Source organism: Sus scrofa, chromosome 10 (genome assembly GCF_054392235.1).
Source record: "Sus scrofa isolate SSC_HxYL_T2T_F1_AM1 chromosome 10, Sscrofa_HxYL_maternal_Yorkshire_Landrace_v2.0, whole genome shotgun sequence".
NCBI classification, from domain to species: Eukaryota; Metazoa; Chordata; class Mammalia; order Artiodactyla; family Suidae; genus Sus; species Sus scrofa.
In genome coordinates, this window is record NC_139392.1 from 76617809 (window position 1) to 76643964 (window position 26156).

Consider the following 26156-nt stretch of genomic DNA (forward strand, 5'->3'; position numbering starts at 1 on the left):
AGATACAATGCTTGGAAAGGACAGAGGGAATAACTTACCCAGGAGTCCTATAACTGTGACACGCAATTTAGCTGTGGACTATTTACTTCTATATGCTCATGGGAGAAGCTTTAGCTTTCTAAAGCTTCTATTCTCATGCTCCTTGGTACTTGCAGCTAATCCTAAACCCTGACACTTGCAGCAAGTACCTAAACCCTGACACTTATCTATCTATTCCTAAAAATTCTTGTATTTTTATTACCTATCTTTTGAGTTTTTAAGTATTCACAATTATTTTAAGTATTCATCTCTTTCAATTTTTGTTTTTAGTTTGTTTATTTTACATTCAGAGCTCATCTAGCATATGGGAGGCTTCCTTATTTTAATTAATTTAAATATAGTTTTATTCTTTTGAATTGGAGTTTTAAGTAGGTGTCAGAAGGAGGATGTTTTCCCTTTTTATTGTCAAAACTTTCAGCAAAATCAAACACTATAGAGAAAGCCAGGCAATAACTTACTTGTATGAATAAAATGGGTGAAAACCAAGAAAACAGAGGCATTTTCCTAATTGGGACCCACCGTGCATGTCCAACAAGCAGTTGGCATTGAGAGAATGAGGACTCAATATTTACAATCAAGGAGGAAAACAGCCTTTTAATAAGAACTCTGTTATTTTTAAAGGACGGTGGCAAGGAATTATGGAAGAATTATCCCTACTCAGGAGAGTAAACTTATCTGAAGGGCATATTCATAGTGAAGGAACTATAAAATGGAAGTTTTTCATCTTGAAGGCTGATTACAGTTAAAACCAGACTTTGGAAAAAAATATATAAATTTAAAAATAAATATAAATAAATAAAATCAGGCTTTGGATATTAAAATGTCTCAAAGAGTTGTGGCAGCTCTGGTTAGACTGGGGTTGGAACTTGAATTTTTGTTTATTGTTGTGGTAGGCGGAATAATTGCACCCAAAGATATCTATATCTAAATCCCAGGTTTTAGTCTTTATTTAAAAGATGGTAAAAAATACCCTATGGGACTAGCCTGATATGAAATATAAATGTACACATTCACTTTATTTGCTATATGAATTTTCTACCTTTTTTTAAGGTATGAACAAAAAATTCACATTTATCTGAAAACAAAATCAACTGGAAAACTACAAGAATATGCTTTTGCATTTTATTTCCTAATTCATATTTATTGTATCAGATTGGAATTAAACAAAACAAAACAAACAAATAAAAAACACCATTTTCTCATCGCAGAGTTTAAAAGCACTACCATAGGCCAGAAGTTTTCAAAGTGTGGTCAGGGACCAGGAACCAGGAACATCAGTTTCCCTTTGGAATTTACCTGCAGTGCAACCTCTCTGACCCAACCCCGGGACTATGGAATCAGCCACTCAGGGGTGGGGCCCAGCAATGTGGGATTTAACAAGACTCAGGTGATTCTGATGTTTGCAAAGTTGAGGAACCACTGCTTTAGGACATGCTACTTTGTTAACACACATCTCATAACATGTGTCAGGCACTACTCTAAGCATTCTGCATGCATACAATAATCCAAAGATACTTTTATTATCTGTTTTACAGATGAGGCAATGGAGGTCCAGAGAATTTAAATGGCTAACCTGAGGTCACACAGCTAATATGTCCATTACAGTAGTTCAACTGTCCATGCTCTTAACCATTACACCAGAAAGCCTAAGACTGATCACGTAAGTAAATACTAAGAGATAAGGTATTCACTAGCCAGCATATTAAGCTTTTCAGGAAAAAACTGCTTTAACACAATTTGATCATATGTCTCCAGAAAGTTAAGGAACAATTCCAATTTTATTAGAACATCCATGATGGACACATATTTGGTAATATGGTTCTGTTAGAACCTTTTATATCACATTATAGGGCAGAAAGCTTTTGTCATGTCAACGCTGTGCACTGTTGGCATACTTAGTTCTTTGTTTACAGGTAACTGGAGAAATATTTATTGGATTCTTACTATATGTCAGGCACTATGCTGCACACTAGGGTATGCAAAGATGTATCAGCAATTAGATAACACACATAAAGCACTGAGGATATATAATGCTACGGTATAGAGGATGGAAAATCACACAATAAACGTCAGCTCTCATTGTCAGGAAGCTAATCCTTCTGCTGTTGCTTAGAATAGTGAAATACAGGAACTCAACTGTAAACCCAAACAGAACACAGTAATACTGTAGCAGAGAAATGAGAGTCAGGATATTTAGTTGTTCTGTAACACTAATACTTTTATGCTAAATGAACAGTACTAATAAGAGAAATAATCTCTTCCCTCCTTGCCTTTCTCTTCTCTTTCCACCTCCTCTGTGAAGTTCAGCATGCTGAATGCAGGACCCCATTTCTTAACGCCTGCAGGCTTTTTCTAGAACTGAATCATGAATTCACTTATCTCAAATACAAAGGGACAGAAATAAAATATATTTTCCTAAGGAAGAACTGAGAAGGCACCTAGAGATAAATGTGCCACTTCCTAGAAGCCAAGATTTCCAAGGTGAAAATAATGCCATTTAAACATTACCTAAAAATTGTACAGTTTGCCAACATTCAACATTTACCTTCAACATTCTATTTAAATAGAGTAAGTGAAACAAAATGGCAAAAGGTTGACCAAGTGGAGAGAAAAAAATTTTAACACTACTCAGTGTTTTCCAGAACTGCCAAAAAGCCTGAGTTATTAAGTGCTTAATCCATTTGTGCATCTAAATTTTTTAATCGAAATTCTATCTGAATTCTATCTGACAGATAATTCAGTTTCAGTCCTGAAGATCTTTACTATCTGTCCACAGATAGATAAATAGACAATTGTCAAATTTTCAATTTGCTTTATGATAGCAGAAATAGCCTAAGTAATTGAATAGATGATACAGTGACAGCCCCGAAGAGGACATGGATCCAAACACATCTGAATCTGAATTGAACAGGACTTGACAGAGAGTACTATTATCCGAGTTAGTATTCAATCGGGAACATTTTGCCACAGAATGTATGATTGTCTGGAGGACAGATATGAAGCCAGATCATTGTATATCACAAAGTCTGAGAAGTCACTACAAATTATCAGAAGGTTGTAGTTTACTTCTCAGGGTCCTACTTTAGCCGCACTGAGGCACTGCCTGATTCTAGTATGAATAACAGGAAAATGAGAGAAAGAGCCAAAAATGATACACTCTCGAAGATGTTCCAAGTTCTCATTTTTGCCACAACCCCACATTTCCATCTGATATTTAAGAAAGAGAAGGCCTGGCACCTCCTTCTTTTCTATCACAATGAATGAAGTGGATGTGTTCTGGTCCAACTTCAACCCTTCCACTTACTAGGTCTCATACGCCTTTGTCTATTTAAGGGCTTCCCTAGTAATAATATTCACTTCTCTCCTGTACCATCATTTCCCATCTCTATGGGGCCATCCAGAACCATGAAAACACATTGTACTTTTTCTCATTAAAAATAGTCTCACTTGATCTACAACTTCCTCTAGTACTCAAATTTTCTGCTTCCCCACACCACAAAACTTGCAGCAAGAATGGTTTTTACTTGCTGTCTCTATGTCATGTCATCCATTCCCGCCTTGGAATCATAATTTGTCTTTTGTCATCCACCACTGCACCCAGACTGGTCATGGCAATTCCACTTCAATATTGCCAGATTCAGCAGCCCACTCTCACTCCTCATCTTACAAGATCAACTGGCAGCATCTAGATTTCTTGAAATGAAATGTGTACATTCAATGTTGAATCCTCTTCATCTTCCATACTTCTCAACCTCTAATCAGTAGGGCATCCTAGGATATTTTATATGTATATATATGTGTGTGTGTGTGTGTGTATACATATATATGTATGTGTGTGTATATATGTGTGTATATCCATACTTACTTATCTACCCACTCAGTTTAACGAAAAGAATATTACTATACTTTAAAGTTCCCTTTATTCCCCTCTTCCTCTGTGATTCCAGTCTCTTCACCTCCCTGTCTAAGGTAACCATCATCCTGAATTTTCTTCATTCTCCTGCTTTCTTGTAGTTTACCTTATATGCTCATGTCTCTCTCTCTCCTTCGCACACACACACAAACACACACACACACAAATTTCACTCTATATAAACAGAAGAATGCTTCTGCAATATTGTAGGATTTTTATTGTGTATACCTTAAGGCAAACATTATGGTACTTCCTTACATTATTAATTACAAATATTTTAATAGGTATCATGTAGAAAAGAGGATGATGAAAATCAAGCAAGATGGGGAAATGCTATTTTAAACACATTCTCTTACTGCAGATCTCAAAGCTGTTAATAAGCAATGTTCACTGAGACTTCCCAGTGAACACTGCCAGCACTGGCCATATACAATTGACCTTCCTTTTTAAGTGCACCTTTTATTTCAGAACATCTGATAAGATGCTATGCTTTATATCAAAAGGTGAAATGTGCAACTGTTTTGAGAGAAACCCATATGTGCATTAAAAGCATCTCATCTCCTCACGAAGAAGAGCATTAGTATGGGGGCTATGGGACGGTCCCATCCAGACCCCAATAGCACGACTGCCTGGGTGAAGTGAACAAGACCATGGAGCAGGACAAGCATTTTCCCCCCTACATCTCTGGAAGCATGATAAAAAGTAAATTGGTTACAGAAGTCAAAGTGTGAAGAATGAAGTCAAAGTGGAAATGAAACTAATTTTTGGATGAGGATATCATCTGAACATGTCTATACTTGAATTAATCATATTATCTCCAAAACCTAGAGATGATATTCAAAATAAATCTCAATTTAGAATACACAAGGATAAATGAATCACAGAGGATACAGATATTTAATCATAAATAACATCTCCCTTAGATAATTTATAGAAAGTATTTATAAAGGTCCATTATTGTGATTCAATTTTCACAAATTATGGTCTGTTTTCTTCATATCATAGAAATTATAACATGAAGAGATATTCATATACCATAATCACAGCTTTTAGATAAATGTATAACTAAAATAAACATGTAAGTGGACATACTTCTCTTATATATGCTAGTAATTTGTTTTTTCTCCTAAAAGTTCACATTGACCTCTCTAATTTAAATAATATGTCCAGGAGTTCCCATTGTGGCTCAGCAGGTTACTAGCAATGAGGATGCAAGTTTGATCCATGGCCTCATTCAGTGAGGTAAGGGTCCAGCATTGCCATGAGCTGTGGTATAAGTGGCAGATATGGCTTGCTATGGCTGTGATATAGGCCAGCAGCTGTGGCTCCGATCCAACCCCTAGCCTAGGAACCTCCATATGCTGCGGGAGCAGCCCTTTAAAAAAGGGCAAAAAACAAAACCAAAAAAAAAAAAAAAAAAAAAAAAGAAAATCAAGATGTCCAAATTCTTCCTTCAATCACACTTATACCAGGATCTGTATATTCTGAGGTTGGGTTCTTATTACTATGATTGTACATTAGTATTACTCCTTTATATATTTCCTTTTGCTATTTTATTCAAGTAATATATTTATTTTATTGACTTGTGACCCTTTGGTGACACTGTGTAGTCCCTGGCATTTGGAGTGTGATTTGAGTTGTCAAAATGTCATCTTCTTATCATTTTTAAAAGAATACTTGCTACCATTTTAAATAGTGTTTTTATATCTTCTACAATGTTTTTTCTAATAACTTTGAAGAGGAAACATTCTAGTTCTAAAATTTTTCTTCTGTTTGGAGCTATTTTCTTATCTTTCAAATATGTCTAAGTATCTTCATATTGTCTTATATCAACTGTTCACAAATAAGACCCCAGGGACAAACTTGGACACCACAGTAGCAGCAGTCTGCTAACGTAAATGCCTGACAATTCTGAGAATGTTTCCCACAGACTAAAGTTCTCTAAAACCACATGTTCACATGTAATACCTAAAACCTCAAGTGTAAATTTGTTACTCATTTTATTAACTGAAAATAACTTATCAAACCTCAGAAATAGCTAATTACTTATGTTTTGGGGGGCCTGCATGGGAAGATTCAAGATGTGTTTTTGCCAGCATGGGAGAAATAGTAACCACTGAAAAAGAGAAGGAAAGAGTTTCTGCCATGTTTTTCCCGTGGGCAAAGTGATTAATCCACAAACTCTGGCAAGGAAATTAGAAATGAACTGATACTTTGTCCTTTTCATATATATATATATATATATATTTTTTTACTAGAGAGCTAAAACATGCTAGCAATGACACTGCTGCAGAGGTACAATTTCTTATCTTTCAACTCAGACCATCTGACTGTCACATTCTCTATCGCTGCCAGAGCCAACACCTCCTTGTGTGTCCCTATGAAGGCATTCTCAGGGTAATTTATTATGTTCCTAGTCTACTGCCAAACTGTGACATTTCTGCCTCCACATCATCGCTGAATCTGTCTCCACTTGGCCCCATTAGAAATTCTCTACAATTGTGGTGGTTTATTCTCCCTTTAATGTCATAATTTTTTATCTAACCTCTCCCTGTGTATTTGAAAATAATGAGCTCCTTAACTTCCTTTCACTAAAGAGTTGACATTTGAGCAGAAATTTAAAGAAGATGAGGGAGTCTTCCAAGAAGATATCTGGACTTCAAGTCCAGAAAGAGGAAACAGCCAATGCCAAAGCTGGAGGGTGGGTGCACTCCAGGCTTGTGCGTGGAAGAGCAAAGAGGCCAGTATCACTGTGGCAAAGTGAGAGAGGCAGGGAGCAGTACAGTGTGAGGTCTGAGAGTAAATAGGGGCTGGGAAGTAAAGATTCCCCTGCTCAAGATTCCTTTCCACCTCCTCACTGGGAAATCAGGGATCAAGACAGAGATCTAGAAACAGAGACACAAAGATAAAGACAGAGGTATACAAAGATATACAAACATATATGTGTATATGCATACGTGTAATTGCTTTAGTTAGAATCATACTGAAATTCAACAAAACTTTAATGTGCTGTGGTAGAAATAGATGCAAAAGACAGGGTCCTGCTCTTAAAAGATTTACGGTTAAAAATATGATTATAATTAAAAATGTAAACAATAACTTTTAAAGAGACACATGCACCCACATGTTCACTGCAGCACTATTCACAATAGCCAGGACATGGAAACAACCCAAATGTCCATCAACAGATGATTGGATTCGGAAGATGTCATATATATACACAATGGAATACTACTCAGCCATAAAAAAGAATGACATAATGCCATTTGCAGCAACATGGATGGAACTAGAGAATCTCATACTGAGTGAAATGAGCCAGAAAGATAAAGACAAATACCATATGATATCACTTATAATTGGAATCTAATATCCAGCACAAATGAACACCTCCACAGAAAAGAAAATCATGGACTTGGAGAATAGAATTGTGGCTGCCTGACGGGAGAGGGAGGGAGTGGGAGGGATTGGGAGCTTGGAGTTATCAAATACAACTTAGAATAGATTTACAAGGAGATCCTGCTGAGCAGCATTGAGAACTATGTCTAGATACTCATATTGCAACAGAACAAAGGGTAGGGGAAAAAATGTATACATGTAAGGATAACTTGATCCCCTTGCTGTACAGTGGGAAAAAAATAAATTAAAAAAAAAAGAAAATTGACAGAACACTGTAAACCAGCTATAATGAGAAAATAAATAAAATCATGATATATATATTAAAAAAAAGAATGGAAAAAAAATAACTTTTAAGAGGTATGAAAAGCCATCATCAATAATATAAGGAAAGATATGTTACTCTATGAAGAGTGTCTGAAAAATATTCATTCATTTAAAAAGCAATTTGTTGAACACCCACTATGAGCCAGGCACTATGCTAGGTATTGAAATATAGGAGTGAACTTAAATTCTAGTGGAGGGAAACAGAAAAATTTTAAATAAATATACATAAGAAATGAAGATAATAAAACTCATATAAAGTAATAAATTCCATGCAATTGGAAGTACTACGAGGACTAGGGTAGCCTGCAGTTTAAGATAGGATCAGGAATTCCCACTGTGGCTTAGCAGAAACGAAACAGACTGGTATTCATGAGGATGCAGGTTCGATCCCTGGCCCCTCTCAGCAGTTTAGGGATCCACCATTGCCGTGAGCTGGGGTGCAGGTGGCAGACGCAGCTTGGATCTGGTGTTGCTGTGGCTGTGGCTGTGGTGTAGACCAGAGGCTACAGCTCCAATTCAAACCCTAGCCTGAGAACCTCCACCTGCCACGGGTGCAGCCTAAAAAAAGACAATAAATAAATAAATAAAATAAAATAAGCAGGAGTACCTGACTTAGGTTTAAAAAGAAATTTCTGGCTGCTGTCTTGAGAAGAGACTACAGGACAACAAGAGTGGGAAACAGGGAGGCTTGTTAGAGGGTTCTTGCAATAATTTAATGCTCAATGATGATGCCTCAGATCAGGGTGACAACAGTGGCAGGGGTATGAAATGGATGGATCTGGTTATGTTTTTAGGGTAGAACCAACAGGATTTCATGATGAACTTGATATGGGATGTAAGAGATAAAAGAAAGCCAAGGACAAGCCCAAGATGTTTGTGTTGAGCAACTGGCAAGATGGAGTTGCAGCCGACTGGTAGTGGCATTCTGCTGGAAGGTGGAGAGGGAAGAGGAGCGCAGGAATGAGAGGATGAATGGGGCTGCGCAGAACTCCAGGGCTTTTTCCACCACTGCTTCTAGTCCTCTAACCTACCCTACAGAAGAGAACAAGTGACCATGGTATCACACTCTTCCACCCCCCTTGAAGGAGATAGTCTTTTCATTTCAGTTTTTTAGCCAATATTCCTGAACTCCTCTAGCTATTTATGGATTAAGAGTCTCTATTTCCATACTCTTTCAGCCATCTCAGCATGAAACAACTATCCCCAGGATACTGTTTTCTCAAAAGTGCTGCCATGCTCATGAATAACAACTTTCCTTCCGATTTCCCTTTTCTCTTTTGCTCTGGTTACAATCCAAATGGATCTAAATGACATTGAGTTAAGACATAGTCTAGATGGGTTAAAAAACTGTCTTAAGGATAGAAATGTAAGCGTTGAGGAGAAATTTCCCTACAAAATTTCCTAGATAACTGAGATTTGAGAAACACTGGCCAAGTTGTAAAACATGGAACTTTGTGCCCTACATTTGTCAAAAGGGAAGTGAATATACCTCAGAACTGAATGGCTACCATTTTCCCCTACAAAGCACCAGAGCTCCTTGGAGAAAAGGCTGATCCAGGGCTATAGCAGAGAAAGTATTTTCTGTTGCACTAGAAAGTAAGTAAGCACTCAAAAAATGATGAAGTCATATCAAAGCATGCAGGAGCCAGCTTGAAGAGGCTCCCACTGGCCAATTCTGGGTTAATCTGAGTATCAAAATAAATAATAATAGGAACAGATTAAAAGCTTGGCTGCTTCCACTATATTCTTATGGTCTCATTCTCATTCTCAACTCTCTCTCTGTTTTTATTTCCTGCCCTTTGAGATCTATGCATGGAAGCAAGAAGCTCCTGGTTCTTCTCTGCTTCTAGATGATGCATGTGCTCTACACTGGAGAAAAGTCCAAGTTTTTGTTTTAGACTTTGCGATGATGATAGAAAAACAGTCTTTTAACTAAGTCAGGTTCTGTGTCACTGAAACCTGATAGGATTATTTATTAGATTTGACAGATAAAATTTCTATTTTTTAGGTAAAACAATTGAATATCAGAAACTTAACAACATGGCCCATCTGAGGTTATAGGGGTTTTACATCAAACTCCTTAGAGCCAAACCTCAAGCTATTTTAAATCAGTTCCCCATGTTATGCTTTGTGCCTTTTATTTATTTGGAAGCCTAATGAGGAAGGGATAGGACATGAGCTTCCCTGATGACCCTGTTTAATTCCGTCTGAATCTCACATCCACACACTATCAGAGGGACCATCAGAGATGGAAGAGAATGCTGGACCAGGAGACCAGAGACTAGGTTCTATTCCTAGCTTTCTCATCACCTAGCAGAGGAAAGTTGGAGGAGTTGCAACTTCCCTCAGGCTCTCTTCTTTGCAAAACAGAGACTGAATCAAAACTAAGGTGTGTCTGATGTCCCTTCCAGTTCTAATCTTTTGCAGCTCCTTTTTTACAGGGTAGTAGGGTGGGGAGGAAAACACCCTGAAAATAAGTACCATATTTATACATGTATTGCTGCCCTTTATAGAAAAGCACATCCATCAATCAAACAGATAACCAAGATTAAAGGGAGAAATTCACTTTGTTAGCTGAAACTGGTGGTTTAGTCAAGCTGAAAATACATTTCTAGACCTCATATTTCTTAAAATGTTTTACTAATCCACAAAATGTCATTTTTATGTGATTTAGCAAGAAAATATACTTTAGTTGATATTTTAGAGCTCTTTTTTCCTTTCTTTTATAAATTACATAAAAGTTTTTTAGGTGATAATGAAGACTAATCATTTGTTCACAAATGTATGGACTTCAACTCATGCGTTTCTTTTGAGAATCTGTAAAAAAATGTTTTAAATGCTTCGGCTCTCTGCTACCCAATTATAACAATGCTAAATTTAGTCAGATTTTGGTTTGTCCTTATCTGCACAATGATGATAATCTCTAATTTGGTCTTTCCAATATAAGCATTGTTATGAAATCGTCTGTAGTCTAAGATTGCTTAGAAAAAGCAAAAATAACCTTAATTCTTGCAAATCTGTACAACAATATGCAGCATAAAAGAAGAGGCTCATTGCATAACAACTCAGTAGAACAGTGAATATCCTCAAAGTGTCCTTCCATGGAGTTACCAGCCCGAAAAACTCTACTTTATTCAAGAATACTTTAAAAAAAAACTGCGACCCCCAGTAAAATTTTTATGAGCAATTCTGGTACAGGTCATACAAGGAACAGAGAAAGTAGTAAGATATTTAACAGATATGTATAGGTTAAATTTACACCATCAAATAATTAGATCCTTTGGCTATATTATGCTTATTTCATCATTTTTATCACGTATTACCAGAGGTCCTCTTTATAGCAAAAACTCTAGCCAAAAGTCATAAACTTCATTTCTGCAAAACCCAAGAAAGCCAATGAACTCTGGTCTAATGACCAAGTTTTTCTTCTTGTCAAGAATGTTCTATGCATGTACACCCTTGTACCCAAACACACGCTATGTGGCCAAAGATTTTGTTATCAATTTCTGAGACACTATCTTCCATTCTCTCACCTAAAATAAAGTTATTTTACTTTCCAGACTCAATCAATAACATATTTTAATGTCCTTTCTTCCCCTCCACCTCAAGCTACATCCAAATCTTCCTTAAGTCATTTGGCCCTTTCTGGCATCAGAGCATGAACACTAACTTATGTAAAACCAAGGTACACGGCATGAACTTGGGAGCTATGCATTAATATTTCAAGCAATTGCAGAAAGAATTTATGTTACGAAAGATGAAATAGACAGGTAGTTAAGCATGAAGTCAACATGATGGTATATCCTGATGTTCCTGTTGGACAGAATTTGCTGTCTTCTGTTTTTATCCTCCCAGGCATAATAATAGAATTGTCAAGCAGAAGTGTTGTCTTTTATTCCTCTTAAATTTCCATTTCTCTCTCCTTTTCTCTGTACTTGATATCTTCACAGGTGTAGGTCCATCAGCTATCTTCCAAAATTGGACCCCAGTCAATGAAAGGGTTTCTAATAACTGCTTTGAACTTTTATCAGCCTAACATGAATTATTCTTTCAAATGTCTTTCTTTTCTGCTTCTGTTTAAGGGGCTTTAAAATTCTTCTATAGATTTTTAGGCCCATGATCCTTATTATGACCACTTGATTGGAATAAGTATGAATCTTATAAATAAAAAATAAAGCAAAATTTGCTAACATCTAGGAATAATGTTAAAAAGTGTTTTAATGCCTAGCTATAGGCACTAAATAAAGCCGTATAAATAAGGACAATCATCCTGGTCTTCCACAATTAAGCAGATTATTTGGAGGCTATTTCAATAGTATGAAAGCCATTAAAGTAGGGTATAGTTCCAAATCATCCAAGTACAACCTCATTCATTCATTTACTGCCTATTTACTGTGCTTCAACTATGGTGATGCTGTAGCACTTAGCTATGGCCCTGAGCTAAGTGCTGCAGATACAATATGAGCAAAATGGAAACAGGCCACTGCTTATAGAACTAGAGTCTGTGCAGGAGAGTGACATTAAGCAAATAATTGCACTTTGGGATGTATACTTATAAACTGAGAGAGGTGTTTTTAGAAAGATACCAGGATTCCACGAGAAGTCATTATAAGGATTTTGACTCATATTGGGGTCAAGGAAAGCCTTTCTGAAAAAGTGATATTTTAGTGGAAACCTAAAGGATGAGTAGTTGTTAATTAGGCAAAAGAATTGATGAGATGGGAGTGGGGGAAAAGAAGAGAGGAGGATTCTTCAAAACTGAAGGAAAAGCATGTGAAAAGGTCCTATGATAAGAAGCATATTAGTTTCCTGTTGATGCTGTAATACAGCACAAATTCTGTGGCTTAAAAGAATGCAGATTTATTATCTTACAGTTTTGGAAGTAAGAAGTCCAAGTTGGAGCTTATGGAACTAAAATCAAGGTTCCATCTAGAAACTCAAGGGGAGAGTCTGTTCCCTCGCCTTTTCCAGCTTCTAGGGCTGCCTGCATTCTTTGGCATAAGCGGCTCCTTCTTCATCAAAGCCAGCAACAGCCAGTCCATGATGCCATCTCTTTGACTCTCTTTCTTCTGCTTCTCTTTTTCACTTAGGAAACTTGGGCCATTCTGACAATCCAGAATAATCTCCTAATCGTGGCATCCTTAATTGAATCACATCTGCCAAGTTCCTTTTTCCGTGTAAGGTAACATATTCACAGGTTCCGGGGATTAGAAATGTGGATGTCTGCGGGGAGCTGTTATCACGCCTACCATGAGAGGGATTGTGCTTCACTTAAAAAGGGAAAGAAGGTCAGGGTAGGTAGGTAGGTAGAACGTGAGGAGAAAAGCTGTTTTGGATGAGGCTGGGGGTCTGGCAAGGACCACACTATACATAATATAGTGTAATACATAATATACATAATATAGTGTAATATTATGTAATCCCTGGCAAGTGTTTGATTTTATTGTAACAATGCTGAGAAGCTACAGAAGTGATGAGAGGTTAGATATGATGTTTTAAAATACCTTTCTGGCTACTGGGTAGAAAATATGTTTTAAAATAGCAGGAGTTCAGGAAAAAGATGATGGCATCAGTAACGACAGATACTCAGATGATTAAGATATTCAGATTACTGAGGTCATTTCAGGTCTTTCACTTCATAATTGTGACTTTGACTAGGTATCTGTCTGGTAGTTGAACAGGGAAAATTAAATGCTACAATGTACAACATGCCATTTATACAGGAACAGTACCAAGCATGATAAACAGTCTTTGTATTATTATACTGCTTCTATTATTAATTACTGTGTATAATCCTATGCTAGTAAATTAGAAATTTAAGTAATATGGATAATTTTACGGATAAATAAAACATGATCATACCAAATAATTTCTATCTTTAGGAGAAATATAAAATGTGATTCAAGAAACAGAAAACCTGGGGAGTTCCTGTTGTGGCACAGCAGAAACAAATCTGACTAGTATCCATGAGAATGTGGGTTCCATCTCTGGCTTCGCTCAGTGCGTTAAGAATTCAGTGTTGCCGTGAGCTGTGGTATAGGTCACAGACATGGCTTGGATCCACACTGCTATGGCTATCTATGGTGTAGGCCAGCAGGTGTAGCTCTAATTTGACCCCTAGCCTGGGAAGTTCCATATGCTGCAGGTGAGGCCCTAAAAAGCAACAACAACAACAACAAAAAAGAATTGGAAAACCTAGATAGAATCAAGTAAGAACACTTATGAACAGTGAGTCAAGAAAGATGATTAGAAAATGAGATATTGCAGGGGGATAGAATCCAAATCATGTTGGGCCTAAGGATTTTGGCTTTTACTGTAGGTAAATGGGAAACTTTTTCAGAGCTTTGAGAACTGCCATGGTCTAACTCTGGCATTCAAACTGATAGATATTTTGAAAACAGACAGATGGTAGGGGGTACGCATGGAAGAAGGGAGGCCAGGAAGTGACAGTGGTTTAGGCTAGGGTGGTAGCTGTGAACTGGCCGGGAGGGGTCAGATCCTCGCTATGCTCTGAACGGTTTTCCAGTGGATGTGAGTAAAGGGAGGGGTCAAGGATGACTCCCAGGTGTCTGTCTTGAGTAACCAGAAGGAGAGAGTTGCTAGCCTGGGAACTTCCATATGCCACAGGTGCGGCCCTAAAAAGCAGAACAAAACAAAACAAAAAAAACCAATGGAGTTAAAGCTTTTGAGGCTATGTGAGATCACCAAGGGAGAAGAAAACGTAGATTAAGAAAAGCTACAAGGACTGGATCCTGAGACTCAAGTATTAAAAAGTTGGAAAGAAGATTAAGAATCAGCAAAGAGCCTTTGATGGAGCAGCTCGTGAGGTAAGGGGAAAACCAAAAAGAATGTGGCACCCTGGAAAGTTGGCCTTTTCCTTCTCTCACATCTACTCATTCTTCAGATCTCAGTCAAGTGATATTTTATTCTCTAGACTTGTTAGGGGTCTCTCCTAGGTTCCTTCATAGCATCCTGCCCTTACAACTCTTCCTAGCTTTTGTCACATTACATTATAATTGCCTATACTTACTCATCTCCTCTCCTAAACTGTAAGCTTCTTGAGAAGAGAAAGCAAGTTTGTCTCACAGAGTATTCCCAGATTGGCACAGCACTTAACACACAAGAACTGCTGAATATAAGTACTTCAATGGAACTAGCAGAGTTCATATTTATTTTCTGGTTACAGACATGTTACTGGTGTGATCGGAAAAGTCTATGATTATGGCATTGTCCCACACTACCTTGTTTCCTTTTCTATGGAACCATTTAGAATTTGTCAGCATTAACTACGTGGTCTCATGGTTCTGATCTAAGGAGAGGGGAAGAGGAAGGAAACCAAGATGTATATGTATATACCAAGCACGCCTTTCATGTGTGAGCACACTCACCATTTAACGGAAGCATTTGTGATTTCTTACAAAATCGGGAGGAAAAGTACAAGGAGCTCCATTTTACAAGAGGAAACAAAGGTTAGTTTAGAAATGCCAGTCAACTTGTCTAAGGTCAATCAAGAGGAAAGAGCCAGGATTTACATACCTATAAAGCCCTTGTTTATACATCTATCATATAACTATATATAATATAGATAGAGGCATACAAACTTGCATACAGGTATAGATATGTAAACAAGTAATATAGTATATTAAACATATATACATACATAGTAAAATAAAATGGCTGTTTTCAAAATGGAATTATAAAATTATGCTACTTACCGGAAAGTACAGAAGCAAAGACCCAAAAAGGATTGTTTCCAACAGGATAAGGCCTGAAGCCCTGATGCTCTAAAATCAAACAAACAAAAAAAATGAAAATGTCATTGTTAATGGACATGTCTAGGCATGGAAGAATTTTATATTATTGAGACAATGCCTGAAGCAGAACAGCATTCTTTGGGGTGGGGGGGTACATGGATAACTAGAACTGACTGGGATTTCAGACAGGTGAATTTAATTGAAACATGCGCTAAGACTGATTATAAAGGTGGGGATAGATTTAATGATACTGTCAATGACTTCACGGAATTTTGTTGTCTAAAATTTGGATCACTGAATAGTCTGAGAACACTATTTACAAGTCCTTCTGGAGTTCCCGTTGTGGCGCAGTGGTTAACGAATCCGACTAGGAACCATGAGGTTGTGGGTCTGCCCTTGCTCAGTGGGTTAACGATCCGGCATTGCCGTGAGCTGTGGTGTAGGTCGTAGATGCGGCTCGGATCCTGCGTTGCTCTGGCTCTGGTGTAGGTTGGCAGCCACAGCTCCGATTAGACCCCTAGCCAGGGAACCTCCATATGCCGCAGGAAGGGCCCAAGAAATGATAAGAAGACAAAAAAAAAAAAAAAAAAAAAAAAAAAAGAAGTCCTTCCTAATAGAAATTGACAGACACAGAAGATCTTGCTTATGTTTCTGAAATATTAGCCACAAGCGTATTTCTGAATACTATCCCTAAGCCATTTCACAAATACCCAAGCAATGGTTTCAGTGGATAAAATAAACATATGTACAAGATCTTGCCATCTCAATGGTACATCTCCACCATGTCAAAAATATATCCCCCCAAACTCAGTAACAAAATTTCACTACACAAATAATATAAATCACATTTAAAAACATCTTTTGAAATACTCAAATTATTCTTAACTCAAAATTCAAATGAGTAAGTTGATTTTCAAATAAATTTTCTGATTATTTAAAGCTTGCTAAGCACAAATATACTTGATAACCTTAAGATATTTTGTTAGACTCAAAATAGCGTTATCTTCCCAAAGCAAAATTCTTAGAGTTATGACAAGAAATAAAAGACCAAATAAATAATAAATCTTATTTTTTAATAATGAATTTTACTTTGATAAGTTCAAATACCAATATAGAGTAATTACACTAAGAATACAAACACAGAACAGGTCATCCTAGAGAACCTGTGTTTTCACTCATTACAACATAAAATGTAGACACAAATTACACCTGGTATAAGTATGTTATCTTAACAGGAAAATAATTTCAAGAAGCTCAGTTAACTTTGCAACAATAAAAACAAGCTGAAATGCTAAACCACAAGTCTATTACTTTTTTTTCAGGGCCACACCTGCAGCATATGGACGTTCCCACGCTAGGAGTCAAATCAGAGCTGCAGCTGCTGGCCTAAAGCCACAGCCAAAGCAACATGGGATCCGAGCCTCATCTGCAACATACACCACAGCTCACAGCAACACCGGATCCTTAACCCACTGAGCGAGGCCAGAGACTGAACCTACATCCTCATGGAAGCTAGTTGGGTTCTTAACCCACTAAGCCACAATGGGAACTCCCACATTTTTTTTTTCTTTTAAGTGCAATGAACCGGACAGCCAGAGAAAGAAAATTCTAGTTCCTTTTCAAAACACTGGTAGGACATTGCTAGACACAGATGAATACTTTATGTAATCCCTCAAAAGAACCCAGGGTTTTCATTAATCTAAGAATTTGGGAATGAAGAAACAAGTTTAGTCAGTGAACAGGCTTGATTATTTGAGTAGCTTCCCACTCTTGGTCATTATTTTAGCTAGCAGATGCTCTTAGTGAAAAGAAAACTTCTATCAGCAAGACCTTAAATGGGTTTTAGCTGGTAGAATTTCCGAGAGAGCAAACTACATTCATAACTGATTATGAATACATGATAGTTTATTTTTTAAACTTTTTCAGAAATGTCACTAATTTAGAGTAAGAGTCCAAAATACAATGCAAAACTTCTTGTAAAAAATCTGTGCAATTCGGTTTGAAAAGGGGGAATATGAAAAGAAGCTGCAAAGCTTAATGGAAAAGACAAAAGTTTGCAGTTAATGTCATCTCATTCTGAATTATGAAACAACCACTTTAGTTAGGTGACCTTGAACTTCAATGGCCTCACCTGTAAAATGGGTACCCTAAACTCTGCCTTATTAAATCTGACAGCTTTAATAAAACATGAAGTCTACAAAAATGGTTAGCATCTTGTCTGATATGTAATAAGTGGGTATGCATTTCTCAAGGTAGAAAACAGCAATAGAATCACGAATTTGAAAACTACAGAAGTATATGTAAGTAGCATGAATATTTTTTTAAAGATTGGGAATCCAAAATGACCCCAGAGGAGCCAGAAGCCTGACGGTAGGAAACAGAGTAATTCTTTTTTTAGAGCTATTAGGTTCTTACTGTGTTTCAGCCGTCAATACTACATAATAACAGTTGCAGCCATGCATGCTTTCACATATTCTCAGACCAAATAACCTGTCTCCTTTTCATCTGGATGTGTTGAGCAATCTCAAATACTTCATTGCCTTCCTCCTGGTTGGGCAGAGGAATTAATGATTTCAAATTATAAACTGGAACTCTGAGAAGCGGTTCCATAACCAAAGGTAAGGTCTGTTCAAAACACGTCCTTTTTCTTTCAAAATAGTCTCGGGCTGAGTTGGATTCACGGCCTCACAGAAGGAGCAGGTTACCTAATAGATGGGACTTCAGGGACAAAGAAGAAATCCCATGTCCCTGAAACATTTCCTCATGGCCTTATTGGTACTAGAAGTTCTTCTAACTGGAACAAAGCATTTTATTTTGTACTTGGTGCTAACACTTACAAGTGCTGTATGTAATACACTGACTCTAAGTTCAACGTGAAGAATAGGAATCTCTCCCTTGGAGTCTAAGGGATAGGATGAGGAAGGAGAGAGAAGGGGTTGAAAAACAAAAATGGATGGAAAAGATAATGAGCAAAATAACAGAGGCCAAGAAAAAAGTTTTGCCTGAGATAGAAATGGCAGTATGGAAATCTTTTTAACTGGAGCTGCTAACTAGAAAACTCCTGAAATACTTTCTTAAAAGATGATCAACAATATACAGAGGAGAGGAGGTCCCACCTAACTCCACTCCATCCCATGTTTCCCATTTCTTAAACTTTCAGAACTGACTTACGAAGATTTACAACGGTCAGATATCAAACCTGTAGACAAAAGGGAAGGGCTAATCTTACTACACCATTTTCATAAAACTATGTCTAAACCAATTTCTGAATTCCATAATCTTGGGAAGCCAAGTATAGAGGCACGAGATTTAGCAGAGTAGTGGCTGTCACAAGATTTGCCTAGGATGTGAGTACCAAAGGAAGCTAAGTCACTGGAGTAAGATGATAAGAATGCTGAAGTCTGAATGTTTTAAAAAATAATTAAAATAGTCTGTCTTTATTTCCTTGATCCTATAGGGACTAATTACTTGATTTATATTTTTTAAACATTTTAACCTCTGGGGAAATTAATGTATATCTTGCTAAAGCAGTGAAGCTATTTTTGATCATAGCTGATTTTTTCAGCCTTGCAGCAATTACAATTTCTTTCTATTACAAAAGGAACCTCTGAGCATGAAGACATTTTTATACAGCTAGACCTCAGTATGGAAGAAAGCAAGAGAATTAGATTTTGAAAAGAATGAACCAGCATAGGTTTGGATGATAAACCAAGACTCTATATCATTTTAAAAAAGAATTAGCCATCCTGACAGAAGGACGTTCTCACGAGCTCCACTTTTTCTTTTAATTCTTCTATGTCTGCAGAGTAAACCATGGAAAGAGAGATTAAAAATGAAACCAGACAACCACTTGATGAAATAATTACTCAACAATGAATTGGAAGCAAGACATGAAAGGTGATCCTGAAAAGAACTCTGACAATAAGAGGTATGAGGATACTGTTTTCAGTAATTTTACTTACAGTTATAAAAATGGATGAGAACAGACTCATCCAGTTTGACAGACCACATGCAGTCAATCGGTTTGTCTTAAAATATGTGAAGAAACACGGAAAAAACAATCATATTTAGGAAAAAAAATCTATCAAGGAATAATAGATCAAAATGTGGCTGGTTAAAATCAATAGTAGTTTTTCAGAGAATTCTCAGCAATAAAAAAAGGTATAAAAAAGCAGAAAAGCAGAAGAGGAGTTCTCTTGTGGTGCAGCAGGTTACAGATTTGGCATTGTCACTGCTGTGACTTGGGTTGCTGCTGTGGTGCACGTTTGATCCCTAGCCTGGGAACTTGCATTTGCCATGGGCATGGCCAAAAAAACCCAAAAAACAAAATAAATAAAGGTGGAAGAATATGGTTGACATAGAGATTCCCAAAGTGAAATACAGTGATTCAGAGAATGATAAATCCATGGAATATAACACATGGGCTTTGTCTCCAGATGGTTTGGAATCTCAGCATTGGCTGCTTACTGGAGGGTGAGCACTGGCAAGTTGCCTGACCTTCTGAGCTTCACTTTCTTCATTTATCAAATGGGTATAATGACGCCCACCTTGAAGAACTGTTGTAAAGACTAGCAATGATGCTGCCTGTCACAGAGCAGGCTCTCAGGAAACATTAGTTAGTGCATCATCAATCTTTCACAGACAGACAGATGAGGTGGGGTCAACATATTGAAGCTCACTCAACCCCCTGAGTTGTCAACAAAACAAGGTCCTGTCATCCACAGCTGCTGATTCTCAAGTGAGGACAATTTCCTCTGCACATTCAATCTGACCCTCAGTCACCTTCTTACCCAAAGGAACAGGACTGAATGCAATACTATGGCAACAAAAATATGTAGTATTACTAGTGTATTTAAGAATAAACTACAACTAAGGAACGGGGTTCAGATATTATTTTTAAAAGTTGCTAGTTGATTTAAAATTCCCAATAATTTTATGGAAAATATTAAAACAAATTGTCACTCTGCCCTGATTAGGAATGCTTTTTGACTTCTAAGACGTCACCAGAAAGCCCGTTTTTGTATTATATGGTAATGTGCAGTGGTGCTGTTAGACCTTCTAAATTCAGAGTAAGGTATAGAGTTTCATATTATTTAAAACACTACTGCACACTAAATAAAGAGAAAGGTCAATGATATTTTATGTATGTGAAAGAAGAAATAACCAGTCATTCATTACTAATTACAGTTCACCATTTATTGCCAGGCAGAGACGTCTCCAGGTTGCTTTTGCAGGATTTACATGAGATATACACTTGTTTCCTGTGCTTTGTTTCAGATACTGTGGATTACTTAGAGGTGTTTCCCCAGTGTCTCATCTTTCAAGAGTTCAGTGCCTCATTTTATGACTCAAAGTTGCTGATTCTCACTGCTGCTGCAGAGATGCAAAATAACTTAGATGCACGGGAAGGAACACTTGGACCACCTTTACTCAGCCATGCTCATCCCTGCTGCTTAGGTCTAAAGCAACTTCAAGCCAAAGCACCTCCTATTAGACTTTGTCATCCCCCAACTCAGGCTCCCCTAAGATGCCACTGGAATGCATTCCCAAAATGTGGATGATCATGTCCCAATTTGTCCTCATTTTCCCCATAGCTTCTTTGCAAAACAGCTGCTACTTCTCTAATCTTTTTCAACTTCCAGTTCCCTTTTCCTCATTACTAATAAATAGAGTAACTCATATTTCACTACATAATGGAGATGGATTCCCTAAGAGTCAAAAAAAAAAAAAAAAAAATCCTGCCTTGAGAAGGATTACTTAAAGTGGCATGAAATCATTGAAACAAAAGCTGTCACTTGCTTAGTCTTCTATTACTGATTAAAAGCTGGTGAGAATAAATTGACATATTTTCAAGTAAAAAGTTGATCACCGAAAGAACAACCACCCCCATGAATATGGGATGGAATGATAATAATATATCAAGTACTTTAAAATTTGACATTAATGAGACAAAATACTTCGGTTACTTTTTCAAATATCAATCTTTGTTACACTGAGGTAAACTCAAATATCATCTAGTCTGACATCAATCATTTTTTAAAAACATAAGCATATTTTATATACATAGAAATTTAAAGGACTTGACAAATGATTCCTCAGTGTTACCTGATTGCTAAGTAGACAGATCTAAGCAATCTTTCTTTATCATGTGAACTTTCTAATCTTGGAATTTTTTTAAAAATTTGTTATGTTGAAAATTGTGTTCTGCAAGTTAACTATTCTAAAATACTACTGCTCACACTGCAGTACTACTGCAATAGAGCCCATCAGATGTATGCGAGACAACATGAGCTCTCCTCAGGCTTCTTAAACAGGAAAAAAAAATGTGACAACTGTTACAAAAATGCTCTGAACGGTTAAGCTTGTCTTTAACACATTGTCTGTCTTCTACAGCATGTGTAGAAGTGCATGGAATGACTAGACAAAGTGTAAAATGAAGAGACATTTCAGACTCTCTGATATTTGGAGAGAGTCTAAACATTCTAGGACTGGTTTATGTCCCTTATTTTATACCCCACACTAACACAAAAGGTTTCAGTTCTGACAAGGCATTTACAAAATTTCACATAAAGAAATTATGATGAGCATTTCAGTGACTAACCAACAGATGATCTAATGAGGTATAAGAGAAGCCCCCAATTTGCAAGTAGAGTAAGCAGTTCAGAAATTTAAAATAGCAGTATTATATCTGTCAGGCAAAAACAAAGGTATATTATGAAAGGTTGTAGGAAAACAACTGCTACTTAGATGCAAAGATCATGGAGATAGGAATTCAAAATTCAATGTCTAAAACAGTTCTAGATTAGATGGAGTGAATTGGAATTTGATTTTCCTCAAATTTAGGAACATTAAGAACAACTGTTAAATGGATATTATGAAATTCAGCTACATGGAGTGCATCTTTTTTTATTTAGTCATTTTATTTTTATTATTATTATTTTTTAATAGTTATTTCCCCAAATTTTTTTCTACTGTACAGCATGGTGACCCAGTTACACATACATGTACACATTCTATTTTCACACATTATCATGCTCCATCATAAGCGGCTAGACAGAGTTCCAAGTGCTACACAGTAGGATCTTATTGCTAATCCATTCTAAAGGCAATAGTTTGCATCTATTAACCTCAAGCTCCCCAACCACTCCACTCCCTCCCCCTCCCCCTGGAGTGCATCATTTTTAAATGTATTTAGCAAAAGACAAAATGAAAAAAAAAAAGGGAGTCATATATTAACTAACACTCTATTTACCTTTTTTTTTTTTTGGTCTTTTTGCCTTTTCTAGGGCCATTCTCTTGGCATATGGAGGTTCCCAGGCTAGGGGTCGAATTGGAGCTGTAGCAACCAGCATATGCCAGAGCCACAGCAACGCAGGATCCAAGCTGTGTCTGCAATTTACACCACAGCTCAAGGCAAAGCTGGATCCTTAACCCACTGAGCAAGGCCAGGGATTGAACCTGCAACCTCGTGGTTCCTAGTCAGATTCATTAACCACTGTGCCATGACGGGAATGCCTCTCTTTACATTTTTTTTTTTTTTTTTTTTTTTTTTTTTGTCTTTTGTTGTTGTTGTTGCTATTTCTTGGGCCGCTCCCGGGGCATATGGAGGTTCCCAGGCTAGGGGTCGAATCGGAGCTGTAGCCACCGGCCTACGCCAGAGACACAGCAACACGGGATCCGAGCCGCGTCTGCAACCCACACCACAGCTCACGGCAACGCCGGATCGTTAACCCACTGAGCAAGGGCAGGGACCGAACCCGCAACCTCATGGTTCCCAGTCGGATTCGCCAACCACTGCGCCACGACGGGAACTCCTCTCTTTACATTTTGATCGTCAATTCTAACCCCTTGTTTTACTAAATTCTGCTGTTTCAGTTAGTTTTAATGTTTATTAGCAAATCATTACATGTTTGCAATTAATTATCTTGATATTTTAGAGTTTTATATTTTATGAACATGGTTCAGGAAAGATTTTCAATAATAAATTCATGAGTTTCAATCACAAATAAATGCTAACCCTTCGATACAGAATTCAAAAGGTCACACTGGGGGTTGTTTTAATTAGCCTCCTTTCTTCTCTGTGTTGGATCCTATTTAGTTATTCTTTGCCTTAAAATGTATTATACAAATACATTAGGATTAGATTGACTCAAAAAGATACAAAAGAAATAATTAAGTACAAGCAGAAATTTGAAAGTAGAGAATTACTGAAAAGTTAAAACAATGTTATAAAATCAAAAATTAGGAGTTCCCATTGTAGCACAGTGGAAACGAATCCGACTAGGAACCATGAGGTTGCAGGTTCGATTCTTGCCCTCACTCAGTGGGTTAAGCATTTGGTGTTGCTGTGAGCTGTGGTGTAGGTCGCAGATGTGGCTTGGATCTGGTGTTGCTGTGGCTGTGGCGTAGGCTGGCAACTGTAGCTCTGATTAGACCCCTAGCCTGGGAACCTCCATATGTCCTGAGCGCAGCCCTAAAAAAAAGCAAACCCCCCATTAGAAAAAATTTAACAATGTAACAGATTTTTAAAAAGCAATTATGTTTAACCTCATCAAAAGCTGAACTATTATTAAAGCAGTTTTCTAGGGAGTTCCCTGGTGGCCTAGAGATTAAGAATTTGGCATTGTCACAGCTGTAGCTCAGGTTCAATCCTTGGTCTGGGAACTTCCACTTGCCTTGGGCATAGCCAAAAATCTTAAAAAAGCAGTTTTATGAAAGTAACTGATACTTGAAGCTTTTTAAAGTAATGATTCCAAATCAGTATCTTCAGTCTAAACCTTTTTCTGGAGCTCTAGACCCATATTTTCACTTGGCTATAAAACAGTTCTACCTGAATGACACAATTTTTCCCATTTTCCAGTCTGCTTTTCTCTTCATGTTTCCCATCCAGGTTAATGGTAATCAATTACCATTAGGTAATTACCAGTAAGTAATCAATTACCTATTTAGTAGTAAAACTATCTAAAAACATACTTCTAGAGGCTAGAAATAAAAGTGGGTTTTATGAAATATTTATGGCTTTACTTTTGGGAATTTTCCAGAACCCCCTCCAAATTTTGTTAACCAAATGTCTTACTAAGTAAATGAATAATTAGTCAAACAAATGGTTAAACTGAAAAGCAGCATAAATGCAGATCCCCATTAAAGTGGAGAGGAATTCACTTTTTTTTTTTTTGTCTTTTTTAGGCCAACACCCTCAGAATATGCAAGTTCCCAGGCTAGGGGTCAAATTGGAGCTCCAGCTGCCCATCTACACCATAGCCACAGCCACGTCAATCTGAGCCCTATCTGTGACCTATGCCATAGGTTGTGGCAATGCCGGATCCTTAGCCCACTGAGCAAGGCCAGGGATGGGATCTGCATTCTCATGGATACTAGTTGGGTTCTTAACCCACAGAGCCAAAATGGGAACACCAGATGTTCTTCACTTTTAATCCATGGGCTCCTCCACAACTTAGACAACAGGTTGAACAATCAAAAATCTTAATAAGAGGAGGTCGGAGGAAGAAAGGAGGGAAGGAGAAGAAACTGTCTGTTTCCATTTGGTTTACCATACTGCAATTCTTGGGTCGCGGGGTAAAATGGGTGGGGCGAATCAGCTGGTGGAGGCAGAGGGGGCTCAAGCATAGAGGGGGGGCACTATCCTGTCAGCTTTCAAACAGGTGTCTTCCCCTGAATTCACTGCACTCTCTTGCCTTCATCTCCTTCACTTCAGACAACCAATACCTTCATGTCACCCTTTCTATCACCTCAGCCAGGCCTATGCTCTTCAAGGAAGGCATATATTTCAAGAGAAGTCCCTACTCCTCCTAATCCCCAGTTTCTACTGGCTTCCACGTCTTAATCTTACCTACCCTTTATAAATAAAAGGGATACGACACATGCCAATTAGGGTGGTAGTGATTAATAACAGTTTAATGGTTGCTCCTCCAGGTATGATTAGAAGACAAAATAGCCAACACTTAAAAGCTAAAGGCAAAGATCTTGCACTCCGAAAGTTAAGAGAGTAAGGCTGCCAACACAGTGAACCTGCTGGTGCCAGCAAACATCACTGCCCATGACTGTTTCTTCTGAGATTGCTCCTATATGGAAAACCAAGGTGTCTACATTCAATGAGAAACTGGAAGGCAGAGGGTCCTTTTAAGAATAAAAGGGAACCCACCCCATCAACCGTACCTTCTGTTGAAGATTTTAAGAAGCCATTCATATTTCGAAAATGTCTTTCTTCCCAGTCGTGCATTTAAATTTCATCAAAAATAAGTCTATCTCACCATAACTACCACATGTCTGTGCCTCAGAAAAACCCCTGAGCCTTTGTTGAGGGCATGCTAAGTGAGTAGGTTTGCTTCCCTTTATTCTTTCTTTCTTTGAAGCAGAAGTTTGTATAATAAGGAAGGTGCCTCTGAACTCCAGCTTTCATTATGTGACAGGTTTCATGCCATGCTGAGTAGGTGGGACTTCAAGCTCCCTTCCACCCCCACGAATATACTCCACTTACTATAGTTTTCTCTTTGTTTCTTTTATGGTCACATTTTAAAGACCATGAAAGATATATACATGCATAAATTCTGGGAACGAAATAGCCAACTCAGAGGAAAGGGAAGTAAGTCCAGAACCACTGTACTGGGTAAAATGGGGACCTGGAAGTGTACCTAGCATTGTTAATTTCTTCATTCAGTGGCATTTCTCCCCATCAGACACCTCTGACATCAACTAAGTGTTGATAATAA

General features: G+C 37.6%; 1 protein-coding gene and 1 long non-coding RNA gene across 5 annotated transcripts in view; one reads left to right on the plus strand and one right to left on the minus strand.

Moving 5' to 3' along the window:
* LOC110255695 (uncharacterized) overlaps positions 1 to 21107 on the plus strand; it is a 44344-nt gene extending 23237 nt beyond the window's left edge. Inside the window, exons 2-6 of the long non-coding RNA XR_002336364.2 lie at positions 1575 to 1699; positions 12763 to 12854; positions 14300 to 14499; positions 19232 to 19354; positions 20704 to 21107. This is a non-coding gene — a long non-coding RNA (uncharacterized LOC110255695). The remainder of the gene's footprint in view (positions 1 to 1574; positions 1700 to 12762; positions 12855 to 14299; positions 14500 to 19231; positions 19355 to 20703) is intronic.
* The window catches only part of GPR158 (G protein-coupled receptor 158), a 340973-nt gene that overhangs the window by 81547 nt on the left and 233270 nt on the right, over positions 1 to 26156 (minus strand). For all 4 annotated transcript variants that reach the window (XM_021064907.2, XM_084980331.1, XM_084980333.1 and 1 more), the window contains one exon: positions 15388 to 15456. In XM_021064907.2, the coding sequence (XP_020920566.2) occupies positions 15388 to 15456 (69 nt within the window). The remainder of the gene's footprint in view (positions 1 to 15387; positions 15457 to 26156) is intronic.